This window comes from Vanessa cardui, chromosome 14, assembly GCF_905220365.1.
Source record: "Vanessa cardui chromosome 14, ilVanCard2.1, whole genome shotgun sequence".
NCBI lineage: Eukaryota > Metazoa > Arthropoda > Insecta > Lepidoptera > Nymphalidae > Vanessa > Vanessa cardui.
Window position 1 is genome coordinate 13117169 of NC_061136.1, and position 26239 is coordinate 13143407.

The following is a 26239-nucleotide window of genomic DNA, read 5'->3' on the forward strand; positions in this document are numbered from 1 at the left end:
AACAAATCATGAACTAGAAATTGTCTCATTATCAGAAAATATGTCTTTAATTTTAAGTCTGGAAAAACGCATTACGCGCTTCCCCCACGTGATGGAAAGTGGTTTACCCACTAAAAAGCTACCAGCGGTACCCTTTCCGTCTTTCGGCGGACGCCACAGGATTGCTTACGCATGCTACCGTGACGATAAGCGTCTATGTCTATGTCCAAATCTATTTAATACTATACATTATATATTCTAAAGCGGGAATATTTGGTGTTTGAATTGAATTGAACTAGCACAATTCGAAAGTGATGCCATAACTATAAATGAAAACTTGTTACAATTAATTCGGCTAATAAAATGATCACGTGGTCATTTCTATAAATAAAAAATAATAAACGTATTCTATGGTTTCCCAAACCATTCATCTGATTGTATTGAAACCTTGCTGAGTTGTTTTGGAAAGAATTCTGACCCAAGTAAAAAGTTTTCTTTCGTGTTTTATGAAGATTCGTATTCTACGTATGACCTAAATTTGAATATAAATGAATCTACATGACACTGCAGTGTATACAAAATTGAAAATTCAACTTGACGTTGCAGTTTGTAGCATGTAGCACAAAAATAGTTATTTTATTGTAACGTCAGTGAATGAAGTGAGAAATTTTGGATTTTCCAATTCATTTATCTTAAGATAGAGATCTTTACACAATATATTATTTTATCTTCCGTATTGATTAAGAGTACCTAAAACACGTTTATAGATACATTATGGTCTTGAAAAATAAATAAATTTATAGTAATACTACAGAAAACATCAAATTACCACGACTAATACAAAACCCTCAACTTAAAATTAACTACTCTTCATTATCAGGGAAAACTGAAATTTAATAACGCAATTTACTTAAAATAGCAACAACAACAAAAACAGCTTGTCAATTTCCCCATGAAAGGGAGAGGCCTTTGAGGAGAAGGTTCGAAGTAAACTGCTCAACGCTGCTCCAATGCGGGTTCGTGGATTCACATGTTGCAGAATTTCGTTTAAATAAGACACATGCAGGATGTTTTCCTATACCGCCAAGCACGAGATGAATTATAAACACGAATTAAGCAAATGAAAATTCAGTGGTAGTTGCCTGGGTTTGAAGTCGCAATCATCGGTTTAGATGCACGTGTTCAACCCACTGGGTCATCTTAGCTAAAAAATAATAATTAGACAGGTTGGCAAATAGGTCACCTGATAGTAAGTGGTCAAAACTGCTGAAAGCTTTCACAGAGAGAAATATTTACCATCCCTTGTTCACATCACCAAATAATATACCATTTGTAAAGTCTTGCAATTTTTGATTACCCGCTGTAATAAAGCTATTCTTTATATTTTCGAGTCATTATTTTAACAATTATAACAGTTTAATACGTTCTGCTATTTGACATAATTATAATTTCTTTAATTCTTATAAAGCATGGACTCGTTAAACTTCACGAAGGCATTTACCTACAATTTGAAGTTTAAATCGACTTTTTATTTAATTAATTTATATATTTTCTTCGTCTATTATGTAATTATAATTTAAATAAATAACCAGAAACGATATTTTTATATTATTTCAATTTAAAGTTTTAGACTAACATATAATGAAAGGCTACTCTTGTTGTTTAATATTATTTTAATAATTTGAAAATATTAAGTCTAAAAAATTGGCGGGACGTCGAAAGAGTTACTAGCACCAAACTTATTATGTACAACTAATGTATTATAACCTAATCTAAACGTACATAGACGAATTTTCCGAGAACTTAAGTAAGTATGAATTTGACCTTACTTGGTGGTAGGGCTTTGTGCAAGCCCGTCTGGGTAGGTACCACCCACTCATCAGTTATTCTACCGCCAAATAACAGTACTCAGTATTGTTGTGTTCCGGTTTGAAGGTTGAGTGAGCCAATGTAACTAAAGGCACAAGGGACATAACATCTTAGTTCCCAAGTTTGGTGGCACATTGACGATGTAAGGAATAGTTAATATTTCTTACAGTGTCATTGTCTATGGGTGATGGTGACCACTTACCATCAGGTGGCCTATATGCTCGTCCGCCAATCTATAATATATAAAATAAAAAAAAAACCATACAAAGTCGGGACGGACCTCCATAAAATTGTCCCGTGTGAAGAAAATTAGTAGCTAGTAGGGACGCTGACATAAATAAATATTAAAATGTATTTAAAGATACTCTAACTTTAAGTTTAGTTTTCAATGTACATATAATTTTACTAATGTTTTCCTTTAAATAATTGAGAGCAATTAAAAGGAAGTAAATGTATTTAGTAAGTAACAACGGCGCGGACGCTAATCATATATTTAAATAAATTAAACACAAAATAAAGACATTTTTTTTTAAAATAATATAGCTCTGTAAGAAGTTACTCTGTGGACAGAGTATTTGATAAAACCCGTGATAAACTTTAGTCTGAATAGCTACTTGAAATCAATAACTATTAAAGAAATTTTAGTCTTGCCTCATTTACTTTGATACGTTGCTATAAGCATGTTATTACAGTAAATGAAATTATTACATATATTTTGACTATAGTGGCATACCGTTATTAGTGAAAAAATAAATTGAAGACTCGAATTCTATGTAAATAATCTCATTAGAAAAAATTAAAATATTGTATACGCTGTTATAAAAACCCAAACACAATGGAAGTGAATGAAAACTACAAAGATGTACCGAAAAAATGTAATTTCGAAGACGCGTTAAATATAACTGGTAAGTTGTACTTATTCTAGAAGAATCTAGAAGTATATATTTCCATCTACCTTTCAGAAAATAATGTACACATTAATTGGTAATTATTAATGACCATTTTAGGTTTAGTTATTTTTTATTTTTCGATCGGTCTCCTTCGGCAGTCATATTCGGCATTATGTTTTGAATCCTTTATTATAAGTTATATTATTAATATGAAAGTAAATATGTGTATCTAGTTGTTCGTCATGACTATATTATTGAGTTGAGAGCAAATTACTACGAGGCAAACTTAGTACACCAAGGACGTACATATACTTTTTTCAGCCTTTGCAAATCAAATCAATTTAATTTAAGTAAACTTCACAATGAAGCGTTTTTGAATCGTCAATACTTAAACTTAATGTTTCGAAAACCAGCCTCTAGCAAGAAAGTCGCATAGTTGCTCTTTTCAAATAAACAAATTTACAATACTGTTTTTTTTCAACGGAACCTTCAATGGAATCCGTGCCTAAATCCAGGCGTTTCTTTTCCTAATAAGTATTCTTTTAATGAATAATATATTTAATTTATATGATGATTCCAAAATGCTTCGAAGACAATATTTGTTATTTCGATTTTAAATTCATTTACGCGCTATTTGAGACATCAGCGACAGAACAAGGGGAATACCCTTTCCACCCCTCTATATGATTTTATGCTTTGAATCATTAATACCCTCAAAATTTAGATTCAAATGTGCTTATTATAGTCCATTTGAATAATGGATTTGGATTTTTATATAAAAACCAGCTAAGTCTTCGAATTCGTGCCCGTTTGAATTTAACAAAAACTTATTGTTGTAGCTTAACTTACTCCTTATTACATGAGCTATCTGCCAGTGAGAGTCTCGTCAAAATCGATCCAGAGAGTAGCCAGAACTAACAGACAGACCGAAAGATAAAAATTGAAAATTGTAATGTTATTTTCGTATATACAAATGCATTTAGTAAAAAGCGGTTATTTTAATATAACAAATAGACACCAATTCTATTGTATGTATATAGAAAATGACTATTTAATATTGGTACAGGTTTTGGAAAATACAACTTCAGTATGTTGTTGGTGTGCTGCCTGCTGATCTTGGCTATGTACATCGACATATTCGGCTTCTCCGTGGTGATGCCAAGTGTTGCGTGTGACATGGAGCTAACGACTTCGCAACAGGGCCTACTCTCTGCGATGCCTTTAATTGGTAAATTATATTCATTTATTTTGAGCAAGCTCACTTGAGTCGGCACCAACCACTCATCGAGCATTCTATCGCCAAAAAAAAAATTAAAATCAAAATATACTTAATTCAAGTAGGCTTTAACAAACACTTTTCAATCGTTATTAACAACTACATTAAGTGAAGCTATACTCAATATTGTTGTATTCCGTTTTCAAAGATGAATGGGCATAACATCTTAGTTGCAAGAGGTGTTTAGTGTTGGATGGCGCATTGGTGTAGTTAGAAATGGTTAATGTTACAAAGAAGGCCTACGTATATACGCGTTATATATTTAGGATCGGAGATGCAATTTAACGGAGAAATACTGCCTAACAGCCCATAGCCACCATATCATGTGGTCATATATATGTAGACTTTTTAATATTTATATATAATGGATGTAATTTTATTTAAAAAAAGTATTATTAAAAATACAATTATTTCAAATAAGATTAAAACAATATGATAAGAAAAAGCCGTAATGGCCCAGCAGTTAAAAAACGTGAAAATAGGATGGTGGGGTCAAACGCTGGCGAATATCACTGTTCAGTGCATTTAATATATGATGAAGGAAATCATTGTGAGGTCAGGTCGATAAAGACATATGTATGTGTACAATGTACGTGATTTAAGCTCTTGCTCAGGTGACGAGGTCACCTAAGCCCAGCTATGCAAAACTTCTACAAGCAATTACTTCAGTTATTTATATATGAAACTGCATCACCAACACCCTCATTTGTATAATTGAATGTATAATAATAGGTAAGGTTACAGACAGACCATACCTCGCTACGCCCTATTTCTCTCGATAATTGCTTACGCATAATGTAGGTCATAAACTCCCCTAGCATATTTTTTAGTTAGACGACCAAGATACCAGAATAATCCCTTTGAAAATGTTACGTGCCAATGAACACGTAAAAAAAAAGAAAACAAAACGTTTTGTAAACGAGGTTAATTGAAAGAGTTTTTAATGTATGTTTTCTTAATTTATTGTATCTTTTCTTATAACAGGCGTAATGGTATCTTCTTATGCATGGGGTCTCGGCGCTGATACCATAGGACGACGCACAATATTACTGATAGCCATGCCAATCGGCATGCTCCTAAACTTGGCTGTCAGTATATCGCCAAACTACATATATTTGGCGGTGTTCAAATTTCTCTCAGCCAGCTTGTAAGTAGCACTTGATTAATACAACGATGTATTAATCGCTTTCAATATGATATTCGAAGTAATCCATACCGAGTGGAATCAGATTACAATTACATCAGAGTTGAACTTGACAGTGAAAGTCCAGTACAAACAAACAGACAAAAATTGTAAAGAATGATTTTTTGTTAAATACATTTAGTAAAAAGCGGTTAATTTCATTTTACAAACAGACACTCTCAATTCATTAAATGTATTGATTGAAATTATTGGCTAATTTAACCAGTTTGCTACACCATACCAACAGAATGCTAAAATAAGAATCAAATAATGTACTGAAAAGTTAAAGGGTTTCATTACTATTTCAGCACGTCATCAGCAAATGCAGCCGCGTTTGTTTTACTCGGGGAAAGCGTACCAGTTCGTTATAGAGGTCGTTTCGTATTCTTAATGGCCAGTGCGACAATGTACGTGCAATTTGTTATATGTGGTAAGCAAAACTCATTTTAACGTTTATTTTTATTTTAAACTAGCGACCTGCTCCAGCTTTGCACGGATGCAATAACTGATACCAATATATACTACAGAATCGTCTATTTACATTAATTTACATCACATTAGAAACTATTAAAATTATCGCTGTTTCTTTATTATATTGTCCATGTATTATATACAAAAACCTTCCTATCGAATCACTCTATCTATTAAAAAAACCGTATCAAAATCCGTTGCGTAATTTTAAATATCTAAGCATACGTAGAGACAGTCTGCAAAGCGAGGCAGTCCCATTGTACAGTATAATTTAAAAGTGGTGATACTTTCCCTGTCGACACTTCACAGACTGTAAATTTAAACTATAATGAAAACTGCACATTTATAAGAAAATTAACTTGTTTATTCTCTTTTTTCTCTAGTTATTGCTTTACCTATAACTGGGATCTCATTCATCATTGATGTACCTTGGCTATCAATGACCTACCGACCTTGGAGAATGCTGCTGCAAATCATCAGCTTGCCAGGCATCATTGGAGTTATTGGTGTTATATTTCTTCAAGAAAGTCCGAAATTTTTACTCAGTAAGGGAAAAGAAGAAGCCGCTCTGGAATGTCTAAAAAATATATTCAAATGGAATAAAGGACTAGACAAGGAATGTTTTCCCGTAAGTTGTAATAAATATGTTATTTAATAACATTCTTATATACTAATATTATAAATATGAAAACAACTCTGTTTGTCTGTCGCTCTTTCACTACCAAACCAATGAACCGAAATTGATGAAATTTAGTGTAAAGCAAACTTGAATTCCAAGAAAGGAGGCTTTTTTTTAATTATATGATAAAACGCGAGCGAAGCCGAGGGCAACAACTAGTATCAAATAAATCTTTGTTTTCAATATTTAATTCTTGACCTTGTTAAGTAAATATATTGCAGAATCTCTCGGTATAGATCGTATCATGATGCGCCTTCTGATGTACCGTCAAATATTGTACATGTCTGATCAGAGACAATGGAATATAGATATAGACAATTTAATAACTTTTTACTAATATGTAATTTTCCTATAATATTATACCTAATTCATATTTTTAGGTGAAATCAATTTTCTTGGAAGAATTCGAGGCACCGAATAACGCAAATGCATCGTTTTTGCGTAAAATGTGGAATCAAACTGCGCCACTTTTTAAACCACCTCTACTTAAAAACTCGCTGAAACTGTACTACATTCTGCTTTGTGCTTATATGACGTAAGTATCGAATATATCATTTATAAACTACATAATTACATATTTACAAATAACAGTAATTGATGACCTTTTTTATTAGTAACAAACGTAATTAATAAAGTATCTACACCATATTAAAATGCGTTATTAATTGAATGAATGAACGAATGAATTATACGATATTAGTTATGAAGCGAGCTCGAACTCAGCAGGGATGGACGTAAACTTTTTTATGTCTAAAACTTGACGTCCAACCCCTTTCACCGCGAATACAGCCGCGATGAAAAATACAAACCGTACCACACCGGAAGCACAATAAAGATCCACGTAGAAGATAATCAATTACCAATTTTAAAGATTTCATTGATGATATGACTAAAAATAATCGGAAACCATTAATCAATCAATCTAATCATTCAATAACGTTAAATTGAGTGATGTCAGATCGATCATGATGACTATCTCGGACATATTTGTTTTTCAAATTTTATTTAATTTGTTATCAAATTAAACAAATATTACCGATATTATGAAATTAAGAAAATATATAAACTTATATATCCTATGGTCCATTTCGCGAACTAACCGATTTTAATTCGATCGTGATTTAAAACGTCCCTATAAATACTTCTGCTTTAGTAATTATAATAATGAGTAATATTTTCTACTAACTACACTAAAATAATATTAACGAAGCATATTTATCTGACTTTTTCGTGTCTCAGAAATCAGAGCTAATGTAACAATTACAATTCATTCAGAATGTTGACGGACTGAACAGAACTAACTATTAAAGTTAGTTTCTTGTCCGTCTGCAAGTTTTCGTCGAATCCTCATTGGCTAGACAGTTTGCTTAAAAGACTTATTCAATCAAATGACGCATAAAATATTTAAAACGTCCTATCAGCAATTAGCACTGCAGACGTCTTTATCTATTGTGTTATGATTGATTGGCGTTATGTAAACAATTGTATTTTATTTTTATAGAATTATACGAATGCCCTGACTTAATTAAGTAGATAATTACTTATATTTCTATTTACCCCCTGAGTGAGGACGACAATAGTCCAAGGAGTCTGGCACGATGCTGCGAAATTTTAAGTCACTAGGTGGACCTTAAACCATTTCATTATTAACGCAATTATTGTTTTGAAAATATGCTTCGATATAAAGAATTTATCTATATTAACATAATAAATGTAAAAATAAATCTGTCTCTCTGTCTGTCTGTTGAGCTGAGATGGTCCAGTGGTTAGAACGCATGCATCTTAACCAATGATTTCGGGTTCCAACCCAGGCAAACACATATGTGCTAAATTTGTATTTATAATCTCGTGCCCGGCGGCGAAGGAAAACATCGTGAGGAAACCTGCATGTGTCTAATTTCATCAAAATTCTGCTACATGTGTATTCCACTAACTCGCATTGGAACAGCGTCGTAGAATATTCCAAACCCTCTCCTTAATGGGAGAAGAAGCCTTATCCCAGCAGTAGAAAATTTACGGACTGTTACTTTCACTTTCTTTCATTTCCTGTCGCTCTTTCACGACCAAACAAAAAAATTTACTATGAAGCAAACTTGAACTCCAAGAAAGGGTACCTATTTAACCTAAAACGTTAGCGATGGCGCGGGCAACTACTAGATTACATATAAAATAAAGATTTTGGGTGATTTCAGTTCAACAGGCTACACGATGTGGGTGCCAACGATGACAAATGCCTTCTTCATCGGAGAAGACAGCACGGGAAAGACATTCTGTGAAGTTGCAAGCACAGCCGCCACAGCTTCAAATACCACTGTAATACTTCTTCTTACTTATACCTAAATTATCATTGTATAAAAATAAATATTTATTCTTTCATATTTTTAGTACATTAATATGTTGCTATATCTGCTAAATTAGACAGATATTTTGATTTAAGAAAAACAATATACGTAACAATGTATATTTTCTCCATTACATTAATATTTACGCATTCGTTTTTAACGAGACGATTTGACAGTTTATAAAATATTAACTTTTTTAATTCTGGCAACAATTATATTAGTAAAATAAAATCCAAATTTAACCCTCAATTTATGTTTCTCTGTTTCTTTACAGACTACAACAGACTGTGATAACGTAATAAAACCCATGACTCTCTACGCGGTCATGTGCTACTCTGGTCTGTCTGGTTCTTTGAACGTCGTACTTACCTTTGTGGTGGGTCCTCTGGGCAAGAAAAAGACCTCCATACTAACATTCTCCGTCGCTATAATCTGTGGAATCGTCCTGCTGTTTATCAGAATTCCAATTATGAGTATCGTTCTGTTCTACTTCTTTTTATACGTGCAACTTATTTTGGGCAACGTCAATACTTATATTGTTGAACTGAACCCTACATATTTGAGGTAAGTGTCTGTTTAAATAATAAAATTATTAATTATTCCTATTTTTTTTTATGGTATAGGTTGGCGGACGAGCATATGGGCCACCTGATGGTAAGTGGTCACCATCGCCCATAGACATTAACGCTGTAAGAATTATTAACTATTCCTTACATCGTCAAAGTGCCACCAACCTTGGGAACTAAGATGTTATATCCCTTGTGCCTGTAGTTACACTGGCTCACTCACCCTTCAGACTGGAACACAACAATACTGAGTTCCTATTTTTCTGCTTTGGAATATATACTTATTCATGATTGATGATTAAGATGAATAATTCTATTAGAATTACAGTTTAAATGAATACATTTAAAAAATACGTAGAATAAAAAGAAATTACAAATCCTTGACATAGTGTAAATTAAAATACAGACATAAAAAAGCGTATTAAAAATTAAAAAAAAAAGCTGTATGAAAGACGACCATCTGAACCGAACAAGCACTGATCTTTCACGTTCCTATTTTTTATTTTATTTTAATTTGGGGAAGAACCAAGTAGATTATGCCACTTAAACATACAACTCTAGTTTCAAACAATAACCTCAAAAAGTCGAACCTATTTCTTACCTAGGGCTTTGAACAATCGCAAGATATAAATAAGTTCTTGCTAATAAGTATCGTTTGACAAAAAACATTTGTATTTCAGGGCTATGGCAACATGTCTGTCCGTTGTAGTTGCACGAGGATTCGGATTTATTAGTGTCCAATTAATTGCCAGATTACTCGCTGACTATTGTACACCCATGATATCTGGATACATTGGACTTGTTATGTGTGAGTAAATTGTATTTCACGATTGTCATCTAAGTTTGTATTTATACATATACTCATTTAAACAATTCCTCTTTCAGCTGGATTACTCGTAGCATTCTTCTTACCCCCGGATAAGTCAACGAAAAAAGATGACATCGAAACTATTAAATCAGCAAACAAAATAAATGAAATAGAAAGAACTGAGTTATAAGATTTATTATTAAGATGGTATTACTGAGGAAAGTATTATTAGGATATAAGCCAGTTTATTTATAATAATTGTGTAAAGATATATTATTACTTAAGATGTTAATTTTACTGTAAATAGGTAGCTAATAATATAATATATATAATGTAAATAAAATAACAAAAAAACTAATTATTAAAATATATTTAAAAACCTACTTCAAGTTTTATTTTGAATCTATTTAAGCATTATAAATTTCCAAATTCCAAAAACTTCATGTTTTCTAATTTACGATAATCCTCTGGTATGCCAGTAAAATATGTTGATGGCTACTGGATAGTGCAGTATACATTCGAAATTTCAGACATAAAAAGCTCACATACAACTCATTCAGGGAAATGCTAAACAGATTATGCATACGAACACATTTATGCCAATAAAACCGACCATAGAAAAGGTAGAAGTTTCTTAAATATGTGTAGCAACCAGACAGTATAATGGTTTGTACTATATAATGTCCTAAAGTTTGGTCGCCAGAACGACCACTCACGGAAGAAAGTTCTCGAAACATATCATACACACAAAAACACTCTCATGATCCGCTTCTACCATTCCTAACTTCTAGAACCCGGGCAATTACAGCTAATTTGCTAAAAACTTAAGATTTTTTATTAGCCAGATTCGGGTTTTTAACCCATGAACTCAGAGAATGTAGCTTAGCAAGTAACTACTAAATTAAAAGAGAGTCGAGATTAAAACTAAAAGTCAAGCGAGCCTCAGGAAACATTTTGTCGTGTAATATAAACTAAAACCTTTTCCAGTTTGCGCCATTTTATTTGTTAGAAAACACATAAAAATATCTCTTCAATTATTATTATAGATTGTGCTGCTTTATTTTTGATCTGATAAACATTAGCGATTTAATGAATGATTTAATTTATTTCTGAAGTATAATATTTAAAAATATTATTAATGGCAACATTATATTCAAAACGTCACTCGCACTACAAGTGTCAAACTGTCATTCTGCTTTGTGAAACGGCAAGCGAAATGTCCGATTCCGCCGGCGATAATTCAAAACCTCGAGTAGTTGTATTAGGAGGTAGATAACGCTATAAAATATTTTAACATGTTGAAAAACGAAACTTTTATATACATTTTAAGTCATATTTGACGAGTATGTAATATAGAGTTTTTAAATTCTATAACGGTTTCGGAAAGTCTTAGTCATCGGGTGACCTAAGTGTTTTTTTATTGTCTGAACGTGCTGTTTGCTTCAGGGTGCGGCTTCATTGGTCGGAACCTGGTCGACTATTTGATAACAAATGATTTGGTGAGTTGGTTACGTGTGGTGGACAAGACTCCACCGCAACTGGCTTTTTTAAATCCGGCGCACACTAAGGCTTTTGAAGACCCCCGCGTTGAATATAAAAGTGCAAATCTTATTAATCCAAGTAAGTTACATTCAATTTTCATATCTAAATATCTCAGAATGTTATCAATTATCTAATACACAGAAAGAATACTAATTTATTCAACTGCAAGCATTATATGAGACCAATTTTTAATATTTATATTAATGTTCTTTTAAAATTGTAAAAAAAAGATATATTGATTTATTTATTGACATTTACATAATGTCTTAATTAACATAAATCCATTTGAATTTGTTTTTATCCAATATAATTTTACTTTGTTTTCTGAAACATGGTGTGTGTGCCATAATATTATGTAAGCACTTATAAGTCATAATATGTGTAACCATATCATAATATAATTAGAGAATATTAATACATATTACATACACTTTATATAAGTGTATTCAATCCAATTTCTATGGCCTGAAAGGACCAAAGTACATTTTTGACTTTTAATTGCAAAATATAAACTACATATTGCACATTTCCAAATTGTTTAAATAATAATAAATTATCAACTGCTTATCAGTAATACTGTCTATTGAATGCAAACAGGCTTAAGTTATATACAACAATCAATTCCAGTCCATTGTTTCACTTCTAATTAACAAAATAAATAGTTATTATAGTTACAACAACAGCCTGTAAATTCCCACTGCTGGGCTAAAGGCCTCCTTTCCCTTTGAGGAGAAGGTTTTGGAACATATTCCACCACGCTGTTCCAATGCAGTTATTGTAGTTAGTATTAGAAATATTGGAAGTCTTTCAACACGGGGCCATAGAATTGTATTACATGGTAACAAATGCATGAACTTAATAATTTCCTTCAATATAAACCCCAGCGTTAACGTGTCGTTGACATTTATTATGATAACTTATCAAAGGATGAATCATTTTAATAATATAATGCTACTGTTGACCACACAACACACATTAATTGAAGAACCGAGATATAGTTAATTAAAACTATATTATATTTAGAATCATATTTAAAAGTGTGGAATTAATACTTGTTGACTTCCAGACAGGATGTATAACAAACATATATAATTGTATTTAACTGACATGCCTGTATTTTTAAAATGATGAGTTTTTTGCTAGTTCTTCTCGATAGAATCTACTTTCGTCACTCATGGTAACTTCATTTAATATAAGTCTATAAATGACGATTCAATAGTGCTTGTGAAAATGTATTTTAATAAAGTATTTAGTTTTGTTTTTTTATGTTATATGTTTATTAAATCGAAATGTTGCTAAGCGTTTTGGTGCATAACACAACTGATGGTAAGTGCTCACCACAGCTCATACATATTTGCATTGTAAAAAATACTAATCATCACTAACACAATCAATGCGCCATTGAACTTAGTGACATGTGCTGTTGTATTCCTTTGAAAAATACAATAAGTATTTCTGTTTAGCTGTAGGATATGCGACAGATAGATGGTACATGTCCAAATGGGCGTCCACAGTCTTACTACGAAGTTATTGTGTATAGTAACGTATAGTTATGTATATATATAAATTTAATATGTATAAAGCTATACGATAATAGATTCATCCTGATTTTACCTTGCGCTGAAAAAAAAACAAAAGCCTGTTTCCTCTCCAGGAACTCAAACTGTCAACATATGAAATTAAAATTAGTTCTTTGGTTTAAATGTGAAGAGGTAACAGACTATTATTACCATGTTAATACAGCATTTTATGTAAGGCATAATTGATAGAATAATGGTAATGGCCTCGCCTTGAATGGATTAGAGTCTACTGCAATTTTGTTGCTGTGAGCTTATTATTTTGCCTGGGTATTTGAAAGACTACTCTATTTCTCGAACATTCTTGTCTTTATTTATATGGATTATTCATTTCAAAATAATGTACGTATCGCTGAAGTCTCGAATTTCGAATACTTTTTAAACACAGCTGAAATGTGCTTACATTGAATTTAGTGTAATTCGACCACTAAAGACAATTAACCTTGGTGATGATAATATTCTTTAGCAAAATATAAACAGGACAAATATTTGAATATTATCGTCAATCATTCTTATCACAAGTGATAAGGTAATTCTTTTACACCAAATGTCACATGCATGTCCGGTTTTTTTTTTATTTCCGTCGTAATTTTTATCTAATGCATACTCTTTTGACAACAAAAAATGTATAATAGCTTTATTGAAAAATCCAAGGTTCGAATTTTAAATGATACAAAGAATTTAACGCGCGGTTTTCAGCGTCATATGTTTTTTTTTTTATGAAATGTAACTGCGAATTTTGCCAATAAGGCTTAGTGTTATTTAAAGCCAGTGCAATTATTGGGACAAAGGGCATAAGAGTGTTGTCTCGTCGCCCTTACAAAGCAAATGGAGTCCATCGATGTCCATGCAGGCATTGAATGGTTAAATTCGGTTCATCAAACGTATGGATCATATGTCGTTAATAATGAATTCGTTTTATCTGTCAATATAACATATTTTTTTAGCTTTAATCTTGACAAACTGTATTACTGTAATGTTTGCGGTGATTTAATGTTTAAAATATTTGAGCATGATAAACCCAAACGTAGAACCGTCTCAGACCTTACCTAGGGAATAATATCTAAGGCCGTGTTAGCTACGTGCAGTATAGCTTTTTTTAAACAATTTTTGATGAATGTAAAAACATACAAAACAAAATATAATATAGTAATCTTAAATAGTTTTTCATTGTATCTTGTCACGGGACCTTGGTGCCACACCAATTATATTATCAATATTATAAGTTAATATATCGGCATTTCCCCAACCCCCTTGGACTCGGGTTGTCTTCATGGTAAAGATATTTCTGCCTAAAAGTTAATGACACAGAACCCAAAATGAATTTGAATGTGTAATGTTTTTAATGTGTAACTTAAACAAAGAAAAAAAAAGCCAAAATAAAACATAATTAAAATAGAAATTCTGATGAATAGGCAATTGGTTGAAAGAACTAATTCAATATCAAAATTAAATTGGTAAGAAATCATTGATCTTGTAGTCGAAGAGGGAAGTTTATCCAAAAAAATGTGACGAGAAAGACAAATATCGATTAGTATTCAAGTGTGGCAACTAACAATGGCCGCCCTACACAATAGTCGTTAAAATGATATTGTGTGAATATATTAACGATGTCCGCGCCAGCTAATATTGCGGACGTGGGGGTATGCACTTTTAATGATGGGTTTAAAAAAAATACCAATACGTAATCACGTACTTCCACGTGTGAAATGTTTTTTTTTTTGTTTTTTGGTCTAGCAAACGTCCACTATAAAGCATTAATGCTCCGTGACTGATGTATGTGCTGGCTGCCTGAAATAATTGTCTACTTCTTTACAGAAAAGAAAACTATCTAGTTAAGTCAAGTTTTTATTCTTGACACTCTAGAAGTTTCATTAAATCATCAATCATTAGATTATTAAAAATTAAGTTTTGTTTTTCAAAAAAATATAGTAATTGCTTTTCATTTTGCTTTTTATTAAATATTATTTTTTTCTTCTGATTTATAAAAACGAATAAACACTGGATATTTGTAAATATTTAAAAAATAATTATCAGCCCAAATTAAAAAATGGGAGATGGAATACGTATTATTTTAATAATATCGTATATTTATTTAATTTTTTTTCCTCAAAAATGCCTTAAAAACTAAAAAAAACCATTACGAAACATGTTCTGCATATTATTTTAAAACCATAGCCGTTTTCGTAGCTTTCTAAAAATGTATAAAAACTAGGAATTTATTTCAAAGCAGCCGAAATAAAATGACCAGAAAAGACGCTGGTTGGAATTCGTATTCAAACATGAACGAATTTGTACTGAACGTCGCTCTTTATAATTTCCACAAAAGTTGATTAAAAATAATATCCAATGTAAAAAAAAATCTTACTCAAGATTACTTAGTCGAGATGGCCCATAGTTAGAACGCGTGCATCTTAACCGATGATTGCGGGTTCAAACCCAGGCAAGCACCGCTGATTCATGTGCTAAATTTGTCTTTAAAATTCATCTCGTACTCGGCGGTGAAGGAAAACATCGTAAGGAAACCTGCATGTGACAAATTTCATAGAAGTTCTGCCACATTTGTATTCCACCAACCCGCATTGGAACAGCGTGGTGGAATATGTTCCATACCTTCTCCTCAAGGGAGAGGAGGCCTTTAGCCCAGCAGTGGGAATTTACAGACTGTTGTTGTTGTTGTTTGTTGTTACCCACTTTAATTACTTACTTAATACAAGTTTAAAAAATAAATAAATACATAAACAGTTTAATAGCTAAGTTATAAGTAAGTAACATTTTGTAATATAGCCCAATGAAAGTTTTAATAAGCGAGTCCTCTCTAAAAAACTAAAACTCTATTTTTTGAAAATATATTTCAAATTTTTAACACGTTTAATTAACATTTCCAAAAAATATGCCTGGGACAATCTTGTATGGACCAGTTTCCAATTAGTTAGTATTAAAAAAACACCCATATTCATTCGATATTTTTTTCAGCGTCATGTGCAAAAGCGCTAGAGCCAGACGGGTCCCAATGGGATCTAGTGGCAAATTGCGCGGGCGAGACGCGCGTGGGGCAGATGGAGGCGGTATACACGGAGGGCATCTACACACTGAGCGTGAACGTAGCCAAACAGTGCGCCAATCTGAAAGTACCAAGATTGGTTGAAATATCCAGCGGACACATGTATAGCAGTGATAAGGTATTACTCATAATTAACTTGCCTTTTGTTTAGCTTTAGTCTGTCACAACCTTCAAAGCCGTCTCTTGTGGACCTACAATTTAAGACATTATTTTTATCATTACATAGTATAAAACAAAGTCGCTAACCGCTGTGTCCCTAGTCAGCTTACATCTTCAATAATACACTCCGGATTTTGATGGGGAAATTTTCTAGTATATTTACTGTCAGCATTGCACCCGTGAAAAGTAGGGACGCGTCGCTAGTACAGTACAATAAAAAATAATCAAATACTTAAATAAAACTATACAGACAAAAATACAAATTAAAAGTAAGAATCACTAATGCCACAAGCAGAATGTCTTTTAATCAATAAAAAAAAGATCATAAGTTCCCGCCAACGGCTTCATCATCATTTGAGAAGGGTCACTTGTAGGGTATCTTATCTCCTTTCCGTACCGTTGATAACCTGTACGAAATATTAGATGTTGATCTGTTAGGTAGTATATATGTAAAGCGTGGCTAACTTTCCCATCTATATTTCATATTATAAATGTGAAAGTAACTCTGTCTGTCCGCTCTTTCACGACAAAACCGCTGGACCGAATTTGATGAAATTTGGTATGAAGCAAACTTGAACTCCAAAAAATGACGTAGGCTTTTTTGCCTGTCACATGACAACCAATACCCTAAAACGCCAGCTAAGCCGCGGACTACTAATTTATTACTATACTATACTATTATATTAGTTAAGATTTATGTTGTATCTTTGAACTTGTATTTATAATCGAGTTAACGTTTTAATTGTTTGTCTAAATTGTGTAAGTGGAACGCTACGACGAAGTACTTTATTCATTAGTCGAATTAAACTTTTGCTTAATTTGGGGTGGCGTCGTAAGGCTTCTCGTATCACAAAACACGAACACTTAGCAGTATTCCCTTGGAAAATGTTAATTAAATGCCTTATTTCTTACTTATATGTAATGTATACGTCATATATAAGCACCTACGTCGGCGTGATTTAATTTTTATTACTTTTTTATCCCATTAAAAAAAAGGAACAGCCTGTAAATTTCCCACTGCTGGGCTAATGGCTTCCTTTCCCATTAAGGAGAAGGCTTGGAACATTCCACCACGCTGTTCCAATGCGGGTTGGGAATGCACATGTGGCAGAATTTCAATGAAATTAGACACATGCAGATTTCCTCACGATGTTTTCCTCACCTTCGAGCACGAGATTAATTATAAATACAAATTAAGTTCATATATAGAGGTGCTTGCCTGGGTTTGAACCCGAAATAATCGCTTAACATGTTAGACGTGTTCTAACCACTGGGCCATCTCGGCATTTTTTTATCGTATATGATAAATAAAAATCGATGTGCAATAAATTGAATAAAAAAAAAATTGTGGAGAGATGCGAACCAATGATTGCGGGTTGGATTTAGATGCGGTTTTTTTTTTATTTTTAATAGAGTGATTCAAGAGGAAAGTTTCTGTATATAATACATGGACAATAAAGTAAAGAAACAAGAAAAAATCTGTTGTGTATTTAATATCAGCAATGCACCCGTGCGAAGCCGGTGCGGGTCGCTAGTTTATTATATGTCTAATAGTTCGAACTTATTTGTGTAACAAATGTACAGTCGTAGTAAAAAAACTTTCGTCAGTTTTCAAATTCATTCCTTTATCAAGTCTAAAACTCTTAGTACCTTTTGAAACTAAAGCACTAAACTTACAACTGCATATAAAATGAAACTTACATAGTATGATACAAGTTATCATTCAAAAAAGTGTAACATCTTTGGACTGCGTCTAGTTTTATATCAACATGAAATCTTTTTAATGGCGTAATTAGTCATTCCAAATTTGAATTAGATATGATATCTTCTACTGAATTGTCAAAAATATCTGTCATACCTGTCATATATTCTCGATCGGTGAAACAGATTATCGCTCTTACTGAGCACACGAAAATAGATCTTAAGGTGACGAACCTTTTCTTACCCCGACTGTACACTTTCTTGTTTACAAATCACTTATAGAATTTTAATACGTGCAATATTTATAATATCTGTACTAGATTTTCAAAGCGACACCATCCGTGACCATTTTTTTTCGATAAGCCTCATTATATTTATGCACATAGCTTTCATAACAATCGGTGGTTAAATCGCGATTAGCTAACAGACATACCTTGTTAGTTTCACACTAATAATATCAGTGTAAATAATTTGAATATCAGTGTGTAAAAAACGGATTCTTTAACCCGTCCGAACTGACTTGTTTATAAATAACTAACCATCGCCAGCGACTTCGCTCACCATTTATGGGGTGATCTTTAGGTATTAAGTAATGTCTATGGTACTAAAGTTATTAATTTCGGTATATTTACCATGTTTCACGAGACAAGACATTCGTATATAATGTCGAAATATCGAGCTCCACGGAATAAAAATTAAAATAAAAACATGGTAAATATCCCGAAATTAATAACTTTAGTAATAAAAATAACCATGTTGATTTAAAATCTTATAAAAAAAATGTCTATGGTATTTGGAGTTCAAACTTTTTTTATACAAATATCATCAAATTTGTTTTAATGGTTTAAATGTGAAAAGAGCAATAGGGAGACACTTTCCCATTAATAAAATTAGTATTGACAAACAGTGGCCTGACTTCGTCTTCGAATTCCAAAATAAAAATAGCCTGAGTGATGCCTGATTTCATCAGCTATCTGCCAGTGAAAGTCCCATCGAAATTGGTTCCGCCGTTCCAGAGGTTAACAAACAAACATAAAAAGAAATTTCTTAATAATTATTATCTATAAAATAGTATTTATATATAATAATTATTAAGACATTTCTCTGCAAGTGGGTTTGTTCGAATAATATATAAAAATAACTTTAAATTGTCGTCTATAATAGGTGTTGTACTATGTAATTATATTTGTTATAAATAGTATGTAATTGTGTTTTCCTTCCTGTAAAATTATTAACCCGGCAGAATAAATATTAGCACAAACAACATTTTTTTTATACAACAGACTCACTTGTCATTGGGTAGGATAATAATAATACTGGTTTATAATCAGGTACGAATTTGTAAGGAAGAGTTTAGCCTAGGGTCCAAATACGTCTTCATGGTAGCAAGCGTAAGCGATCCCGTGGCGTCCGCCGAAAGACGGAGAGGGTACCGCTGGTTTTTTAGTAGGTAAACCCGGTGTGCTTGGGCGCACTCGGCGTTCAGGGCTCCGGGGAGTCCCACACCCCCCCCCCCACTTTCCATCACGTGGGGGAAGCGCGTAATGCGTTTTTCCAGCGAGAGAAAAAAACGGGTCCAAATACGTAACAACATTATAGGCATTGGGAAGTTAATTACTGGCAGAATAAAATCAAAAACTTTTTATTGACTCAACTCAAGGTATTCAGGACCTTCAAATATGTAACCTGTATTTATCTAATCATTAGATCAATGAAGTAATTAGTCTAGGAATATAGTGTCTGTTTATGCAGTACTAGTGTTTGCCCGCCGCTGCGCTCGCGTTTAAAGGGTTGCTCGTCGGGTGTAAGATGGATGAAATGAAGATGGGATGAAAAGTTGTCTGTCTACTTACTTGGATTTCAAGCTGGCTTCATACCAAATTTCAGCTACTTCTGCACTGTAGTTTTAGTGAAAGAGAAACGGACAGAAAGACAGATAGACAGAGTTACTTTCGAGTGTACGAAACAACATCTGCTTCAGTTGGCTATTATTTAAGCCGAATTTCGGTGAACACTGAAGAAATTACGTCGAACTGCTTATATCATTAAGTATATACATTGAACGCAGATGGCCCAGTGGTTAGAACGCGTGCATCTTAACCAATTATTTCGGGTTTAAATCCGGGCAAGCACCACTATATATATGTGCTTAATTTGTGTTTACAATTCATCTCGTGCTCGGCGCTGAAGGAAAACATCGTGAGGAAACCTGCATGTGTCTAATTTCATCGAAATACTGCCACATGTGCATTCCACTAACCCGCATTCGAACAGTGTTATGTAATATGTTCCAAACCCTCTCCTTAATGGGCGAAGAGGCCAAGCATAACAGTGGGAAATTTACAAGCTGTTACTTTATTTGAAAGCGCCTCTCAGAATCTTTCAGCGCCAAATGGTACTTTTGGAAAATGAGGTTTAAAGTTTGTACATTTCAAAAACACGCTCCGACCCGTTGATAGCACTCGTAGCAGTAACTTATAATGCGGATGAAACCGCGCGGAGTAACTAATAATAACAAATATATGCGATTATTCCCATGATGATAGCGGCTTCAAACCCAGGCAAGCAACACTGACTGTTCAAGTGCTGTGTGTTTATAATTCGTTACTTGCTTGGTAGTAAAGGCAATCGAGCGCCATGTGTCTAATTAAATGTAATTCTGTCATATGTGTATGAACCAACATTGAGGCAGCCTCCTCAATGGGAGATTGATATAGAACGACACAACTTAGATGTATCATCGACAAATTCAATAAAACCAACTTTGCCGATGCTATATCTAAGTTATGTCGTACTATACCTTAGTCCTTTAAAAGATTAAATAATGTTTCATTAACTATGTTTATTTAATTAACAATTTAATTTCTAGCCACAAAAAGAAGATTGTCCGATCGAACCATGGACCGTGGAAGGTCGTATGAAAAGTCGCGTTGAGCAGGAACTCAAGAATATGCAACCAGAATTGAACTACACCATACTAAGACCGGCCATTGTGTATGGAGTTGGAGATAGGAGGAGTTTGAGTGAGTATCGAATGATATTTGATTATTGTCATTGAGAGAATTGGAACGTCTTATCAGATGATAGAATATTAGGATTAATGTAGAAGGCATCAATTGAATGTAGAAATGGAACAAAAAATTATGACATGTTTAATCATTCGTTCGTTTTATGGATAACTTCTATATAATTTAGGATAGGCTTATATTTTATTTTAATTCTTTTAAGACGGATATAAAATAATTCCTGGCTAAGCCAGAAGCTAAAAAAAATGTTTTCGGCAACGAAGTAGACAATTAAATTATTCTGAGTATAACGAAAATTATACTTTTATTGACATTCATGATTTTCTTAGTATTATATAGTAGTAGTTCGAGTTAGTAAAAAGTAAAAAATGTCTATTTACATCTCATTGTCTTTGATTAAGTTATTATACATATTGGTTTTCAGCCATTTAACCCCGTGTCAGTGTTTAACCACAACCTAATTGACATAGTAATGGACCCGATAATAAGGTCACTGGGGGCACAAGGCTGTGGTTGCGGCTAGCCTAATTACTTGCTTTCTTTTAAACGCGAGGAAGAGACAGCAATATTTTACTGTACATTTGTATTACTGGAGAACACTCACACAATTCGAAATATGATACCGAAAATATATTTAAGAACAGTTTTTAATTATCATTATGGTCTGTAATATGTTTTTCTTTGAAGTATGCTTTGCACTCTAATAATATTTACTGTACACAGCCCCTCGTCTACTCTACGGCGGTATATACAAGCATCTGGGCGAAACGATGAAGTTACTCTGGACGGCCGATTTGAAGATGAATACGGTTCACGTCAGCGACGTCTGCCGCGCGATATGGGTCCTCGGAAACAAGCCTGAGGCAAACTGGAAGACGTACAATGTGGTCGACGACGCGAACAGTACCCAGGGCAGCCTCGCTGAGCTCGTTTCCGAGATATTCAAGATCAACCACGACTACTACGGAACCGCTATATCCACCCTGGCTAAGGTACGGTTTTAGGGTGCTGGTTGTCATGTGTCAGGCAAAAAGTAGCCCATGTCTTTTCAAGGAGTTCAAGTTTGCTTTATACCTTATTTCGTCAATTTCGGTTCAGATAAACAGACAGAGTTACTTTCACATTTATAATATATATTTAACGAAGGGAACGTTGGAGATTGTGGGCGATCTCCTTCCATGATGTACATTAAGAAACGCGGCGAAGTCGGACGTTCATCAATTATTAGCTTTTCTATCTAAACAACCCTTGGCAACCGTCAGCTGTCAACCATCTCAGTGTTGTCCACCATTGTGTCCGAATACGCCCAAATCGATTAGGATTTGACGTTCCGCTTTCCAATCTCCGACATATTTTTATTTAGATATGTCTATGGATATTAACCCTAATTGGTCCTCTGGTCCCAGTTTGTGCAAAGTGTCTCGTTTGTCCCAGAACGACATCGCGTCGGTGGCGGAGGAGGCGAACGACAAGCATCTGACTGCGTGGGCGGACATCTGCCGCAAGTACGCGCTGGCGCACTCGCCGCTCGAGCCCAGCGCCGGCGCCGAGCTGCTGCTCAACCGGCAGCTCTGCCTCGACGGCGCCGCCCTGCGCGCGCACCTCGCGCCCGCCGCGCCCGCGCCCACCGCCCGCGCGCTGCTCGAGGTAGAATTTAATCGAAATATATGAGACAACATCACATACATTACTCTGATCCCAATGACAATTGACATATTGACAAGATTATATTCAAATATAATATATTGATAGCAAATATCGTGCCTCGCCTGCCACTCTGCTTCAATATATTCGACGACGTCCAATGCGATTCGCCCTTGACACTTTCCTCCTGGATTAGTTTCTTATAATTTTTAAAGTATAGATCAGTTTACGGTCTTAATTAAAAGGGAAAGGTAAATGTTAATTTGTTCCTCCACTTCTGCGCTCGTGGTGTGAAACGTTTCTTATTAACAGTTCCCATATTGTTTTATTAAATTACGTTCTTACTTGTATTAAATAAAAATATGCTATAGTGATTTACTTTTACGTATTTAATTATGCACTACATAAATAATAAATAAATAAATATGGGACAACATCACATACATTACTCTGATTCCAATGTAAGTAGCTGAAGCACTTGTGTTATGGAACATCAGAAGTAACGACGGTAACACAAACACCCAGACCCAAGTCAACATAGAAAACTAATGGTAATCTACATCGACTCGGCCGGGAATCGAACCCGGGACCTCAGAGTGGCGTACCCATGAAAACCGGTGTACACACCACTCGACCATGGAGGTCGCTCCTAGCTCTCCTTTAGGGGCTAAATATATGATGACTCTATTTTTGCCCAATATCCCTTGTATTCAAATCTTTTTTGCCTTTGTAACAACCGCCTGTCAATTGCGCGCGCACCTCGCGCCCGCCGCTCGAGGTCTCCTAGCTCTCCTTTAGTACCTAGATATATGATGACTCTACTCTTGTCCAGTATCCCTTGTTTTCAAATCTTTTTTTGTCTTTGTAAAAACAGGCTATCAATTTCCCACTAAGCTAAGGCCTCCTCTCCCGTTGAGGAGAAGGTATGAAACTTATTCCACCACGCTGTTCCAATGCGAGTTGGTGGAATACACATGTGATGGATTTTTTATGAAATTAGACACGTGCATGTTTCCTCATGATGTAGTTGAATTATAAAAACAAATTAAGTACATGAATATTCAGTGGTGCTTGCCTGGGTTTGAACCCGCGATCATCGGTTAAAATGCACGCGTTCTAACCACTGGGCCATCTCGGCTCTTAGAAATATTTAATAATACTAATTTTAAGAAACTTACATCTCATTTAATGGTAAAAATAATCAATCGGCTATACCCTCTGTAAACTAGATAAGCTAGGCGACGTAACTAAATCCAATAATTAATTACAGGTACTGCAAGACTACGCATCCATGAATCTCTTCCCGCAGGAGCTCCTGCTATGACCGCCGCAACACGAGTGACTTTTATCCGAAGCTGTTTCATACTGCGCTCCACATTGTATGCGATTTTTGAACCTTTACGCGACCGCGGCGCCGAGCTTATCGTAACTGAAGACATTAACTTGAAACGAAATTATTTTAATCATTTACATAGTAGATTATATCGACAACCTTCGCTGCCTTATCGAAATTATTTTGAACTTGAAACAACTTTTAACAATACGCATGAAGTTGTCGCTTATAACGTTATTAAATTTGACAAAAAGGACAAACAGTCCAGACTATCCAGGGTTTGAATTTATATTAATAAGGTTTCCATACTGTGATAAAAAATATATAAAACGGGCAAAAAAATTGCCCAATGTTTGGTCAAACTATTTTGTACATAACTCGGATTATAAAAACAGTACTAATTATAGACGTTTAAAAATTAAGACTGGCAATACCAAAAACCACGTCACTACTTTAAAAAAAAATTAACATTTTTTTTAACTGAATTCCATCCGGTAGGAATTACTTAAAATTTGAAAAGTGAATTATTTGTACTTAATACAATTTGTATCCTTACCATTATTTTTACTATTGATTTAAGTACTTAATTTTAAAATATATTAAGAGAAATTGAAATTAAGAAAATACTTTATCCAAGTAATAAACTGTTTTGTATCAATGTTTGTAACGTCAATAGATATTTCATATTAGGTATATACTCTATGAAATAAATACAGATGTTTATAAATAGTGAAAACTGTCAAATTTTCTGAATATTAAGATCCAGCCTAAATATAATTGTCACAAATAATATTTGTCTTCGAACCTTATTTAATGGATCTTGTTAAATTATCGGCAACCATTAGTATAAGAACTAGCACACACTGGTTACTTTTGTCACGGTGACTGTTTCGTCACTCTTGTCAAGCCCGTGAATATGTACAGATGCAGACACAAATGTCACGTCGTAACGTGCGCGCACCTCCATACATATTCACGGACTCGACAAGAGTGACGAAACAGTCACCGTGACAAAAGTTACCAGTGCGCGCTAGTTCTAAGTGACACTCTGCTTACAAGATGTCTACGCGTTCGTGAGATTACTTATTTAAAAATAGAACAAAAATCAAATTAGCTTATATTTGCTAATCTACCAATAATTTAACATGGTTCGGTAACTTTATGACAGAACAGATCTATATTATTGTCAAATAAATCAAAGTATATTTTATATTAAAATGTTTTAATAATCATTGTCGATCTATAACATATACATAAAAATAAATATTTTTGTTATCAATTTTAGTCTGGAAACAAAGACCTCTACTGTACAAAATTTCAATTGAATTTGATAAATGATATAAAAAAATCATTCGTCATTATATACATTCCGTAAATTCAAATATTTAGCATTTATTTATGTACACGGATACCACCGAAATATTGAAGAGAATATTTTTTTTTTTTAATAATTTGGCGATCCTCAAAATCGTTAAGCTGACTGCGACGAGTTCTTAGTCTGCTTTTAAGCTGTTGTTACTTTTAAAAATCAGAACTGACTGTCAACTAAATATATTAAATGTTTTAGTTAAGATAAATTTTCGAAAAAAGAACGAAAATCAACTATTTTGTATTAACATCGGCTGGATGTAAATGAATTTGAATATATTTCTTGTCTTTGATTGAAGTATGCTTTTGTATAGTCAGCAAAAACTAACTACATATTATTTGATTTCTATTTTCTAACTTTCAAATGATTAAATGTAAAAATTAAATTTAATAGAAGATTATTTTTTGCTGACGGTACATATATTTTTCGTTTATTAACGAAATAATGCTCAACTATTAAAGCTTATAAGTTTTATTCGCTTGTATTTTAAGAATGCTTGATTATAAGACGCATTTTGAAACAAAGTTTCCTTTAATTATTTTGCATTTAAATTCGTGACCGAGCTACGGTGTATTCGGTCTTATGTAATTATTTGCAAATAAATGTATTGTAATATATTTTTGTTTTATTTCAACGACCTACTTTTTAAAGTAATAATTTAACAATTAATTGCTTATGTTTAGGATTCAATATATTTATATCATAAATCGAATTTAATAATACTTTTATTAACATAAGAATTAATAACATTAAATGCTTAA

The 26239-nt window shown here is 33.5% G+C and overlaps 2 protein-coding genes across 2 annotated transcripts; both read left to right on the forward strand.

Moving 5' to 3' along the window:
• The first annotated feature begins 2479 nt into the window (after positions 1-2479).
• Positions 2480-10373, forward strand: LOC124535192 (putative transporter svop-1). Its single transcript, XM_047111293.1, has 10 exons — positions 2480-2753; positions 3805-3966; positions 4999-5161; positions 5506-5627; positions 6052-6296; positions 6728-6882; positions 8540-8660; positions 8964-9253; positions 9936-10063; positions 10141-10373. Exons 1-10 carry the CDS (start codon positions 2684-2686, stop codon positions 10251-10253), a joined length of 1569 nt encoding a protein of 522 aa, XP_046967249.1. The 5' UTR covers positions 2480-2683; the 3' UTR covers positions 10254-10373.
• An 860-nt stretch (positions 10374-11233) lies between these two features.
• LOC124535163 lies at positions 11234-26093 on the forward strand. Its single transcript, XM_047111259.1, has 7 exons — positions 11234-11331; positions 11510-11683; positions 16159-16364; positions 20976-21129; positions 21856-22124; positions 22567-22779; positions 24047-26093. Exons 1-7 carry the CDS (start codon positions 11280-11282, stop codon positions 24098-24100), a joined length of 1122 nt encoding a protein of 373 aa, XP_046967215.1. The 5' UTR covers positions 11234-11279; the 3' UTR covers positions 24101-26093.
• Positions 26094-26239: the final 146 nt, after the last annotated feature.

What these genes read in the sequence shown, in the direction of transcription:
- LOC124535192 (XM_047111293.1), top strand. Translation starts at nt 2,684, where the DNA reads ATGGAAGTGAATGAAAACTACAAAGATGTACCGAAAAAATGTAATTTC. An exon ending in AGACGCGTTAAATATAACTG is followed by an intron (nt 2,754 to 3,804) that starts GTAAGTTGTACT and finishes ATATTGGTACAG; the next exon opens with GTTTTGGAAAATACAACTTC. An exon ending in ATACATTGGACTTGTTATGT is followed by an intron (nt 10,064 to 10,140) that starts GTGAGTAAATTG and finishes TTCCTCTTTCAG; the next exon opens with CTGGATTACTCGTAGCATTC.
- LOC124535163 (XM_047111259.1), top strand. Translation starts at nt 11,280, where the DNA reads ATGTCCGATTCCGCCGGCGATAATTCAAAACCTCGAGTAGTTGTATTA. An exon ending in TCGAGTAGTTGTATTAGGAG is followed by an intron (nt 11,332 to 11,509) that starts GTAGATAACGCT and finishes TGTTTGCTTCAG; the next exon opens with GGTGCGGCTTCATTGGTCGG. An exon ending in TGGAGATAGGAGGAGTTTGA is followed by an intron (nt 21,130 to 21,855) that starts GTGAGTATCGAA and finishes TACTGTACACAG; the next exon opens with CCCCTCGTCTACTCTACGGC.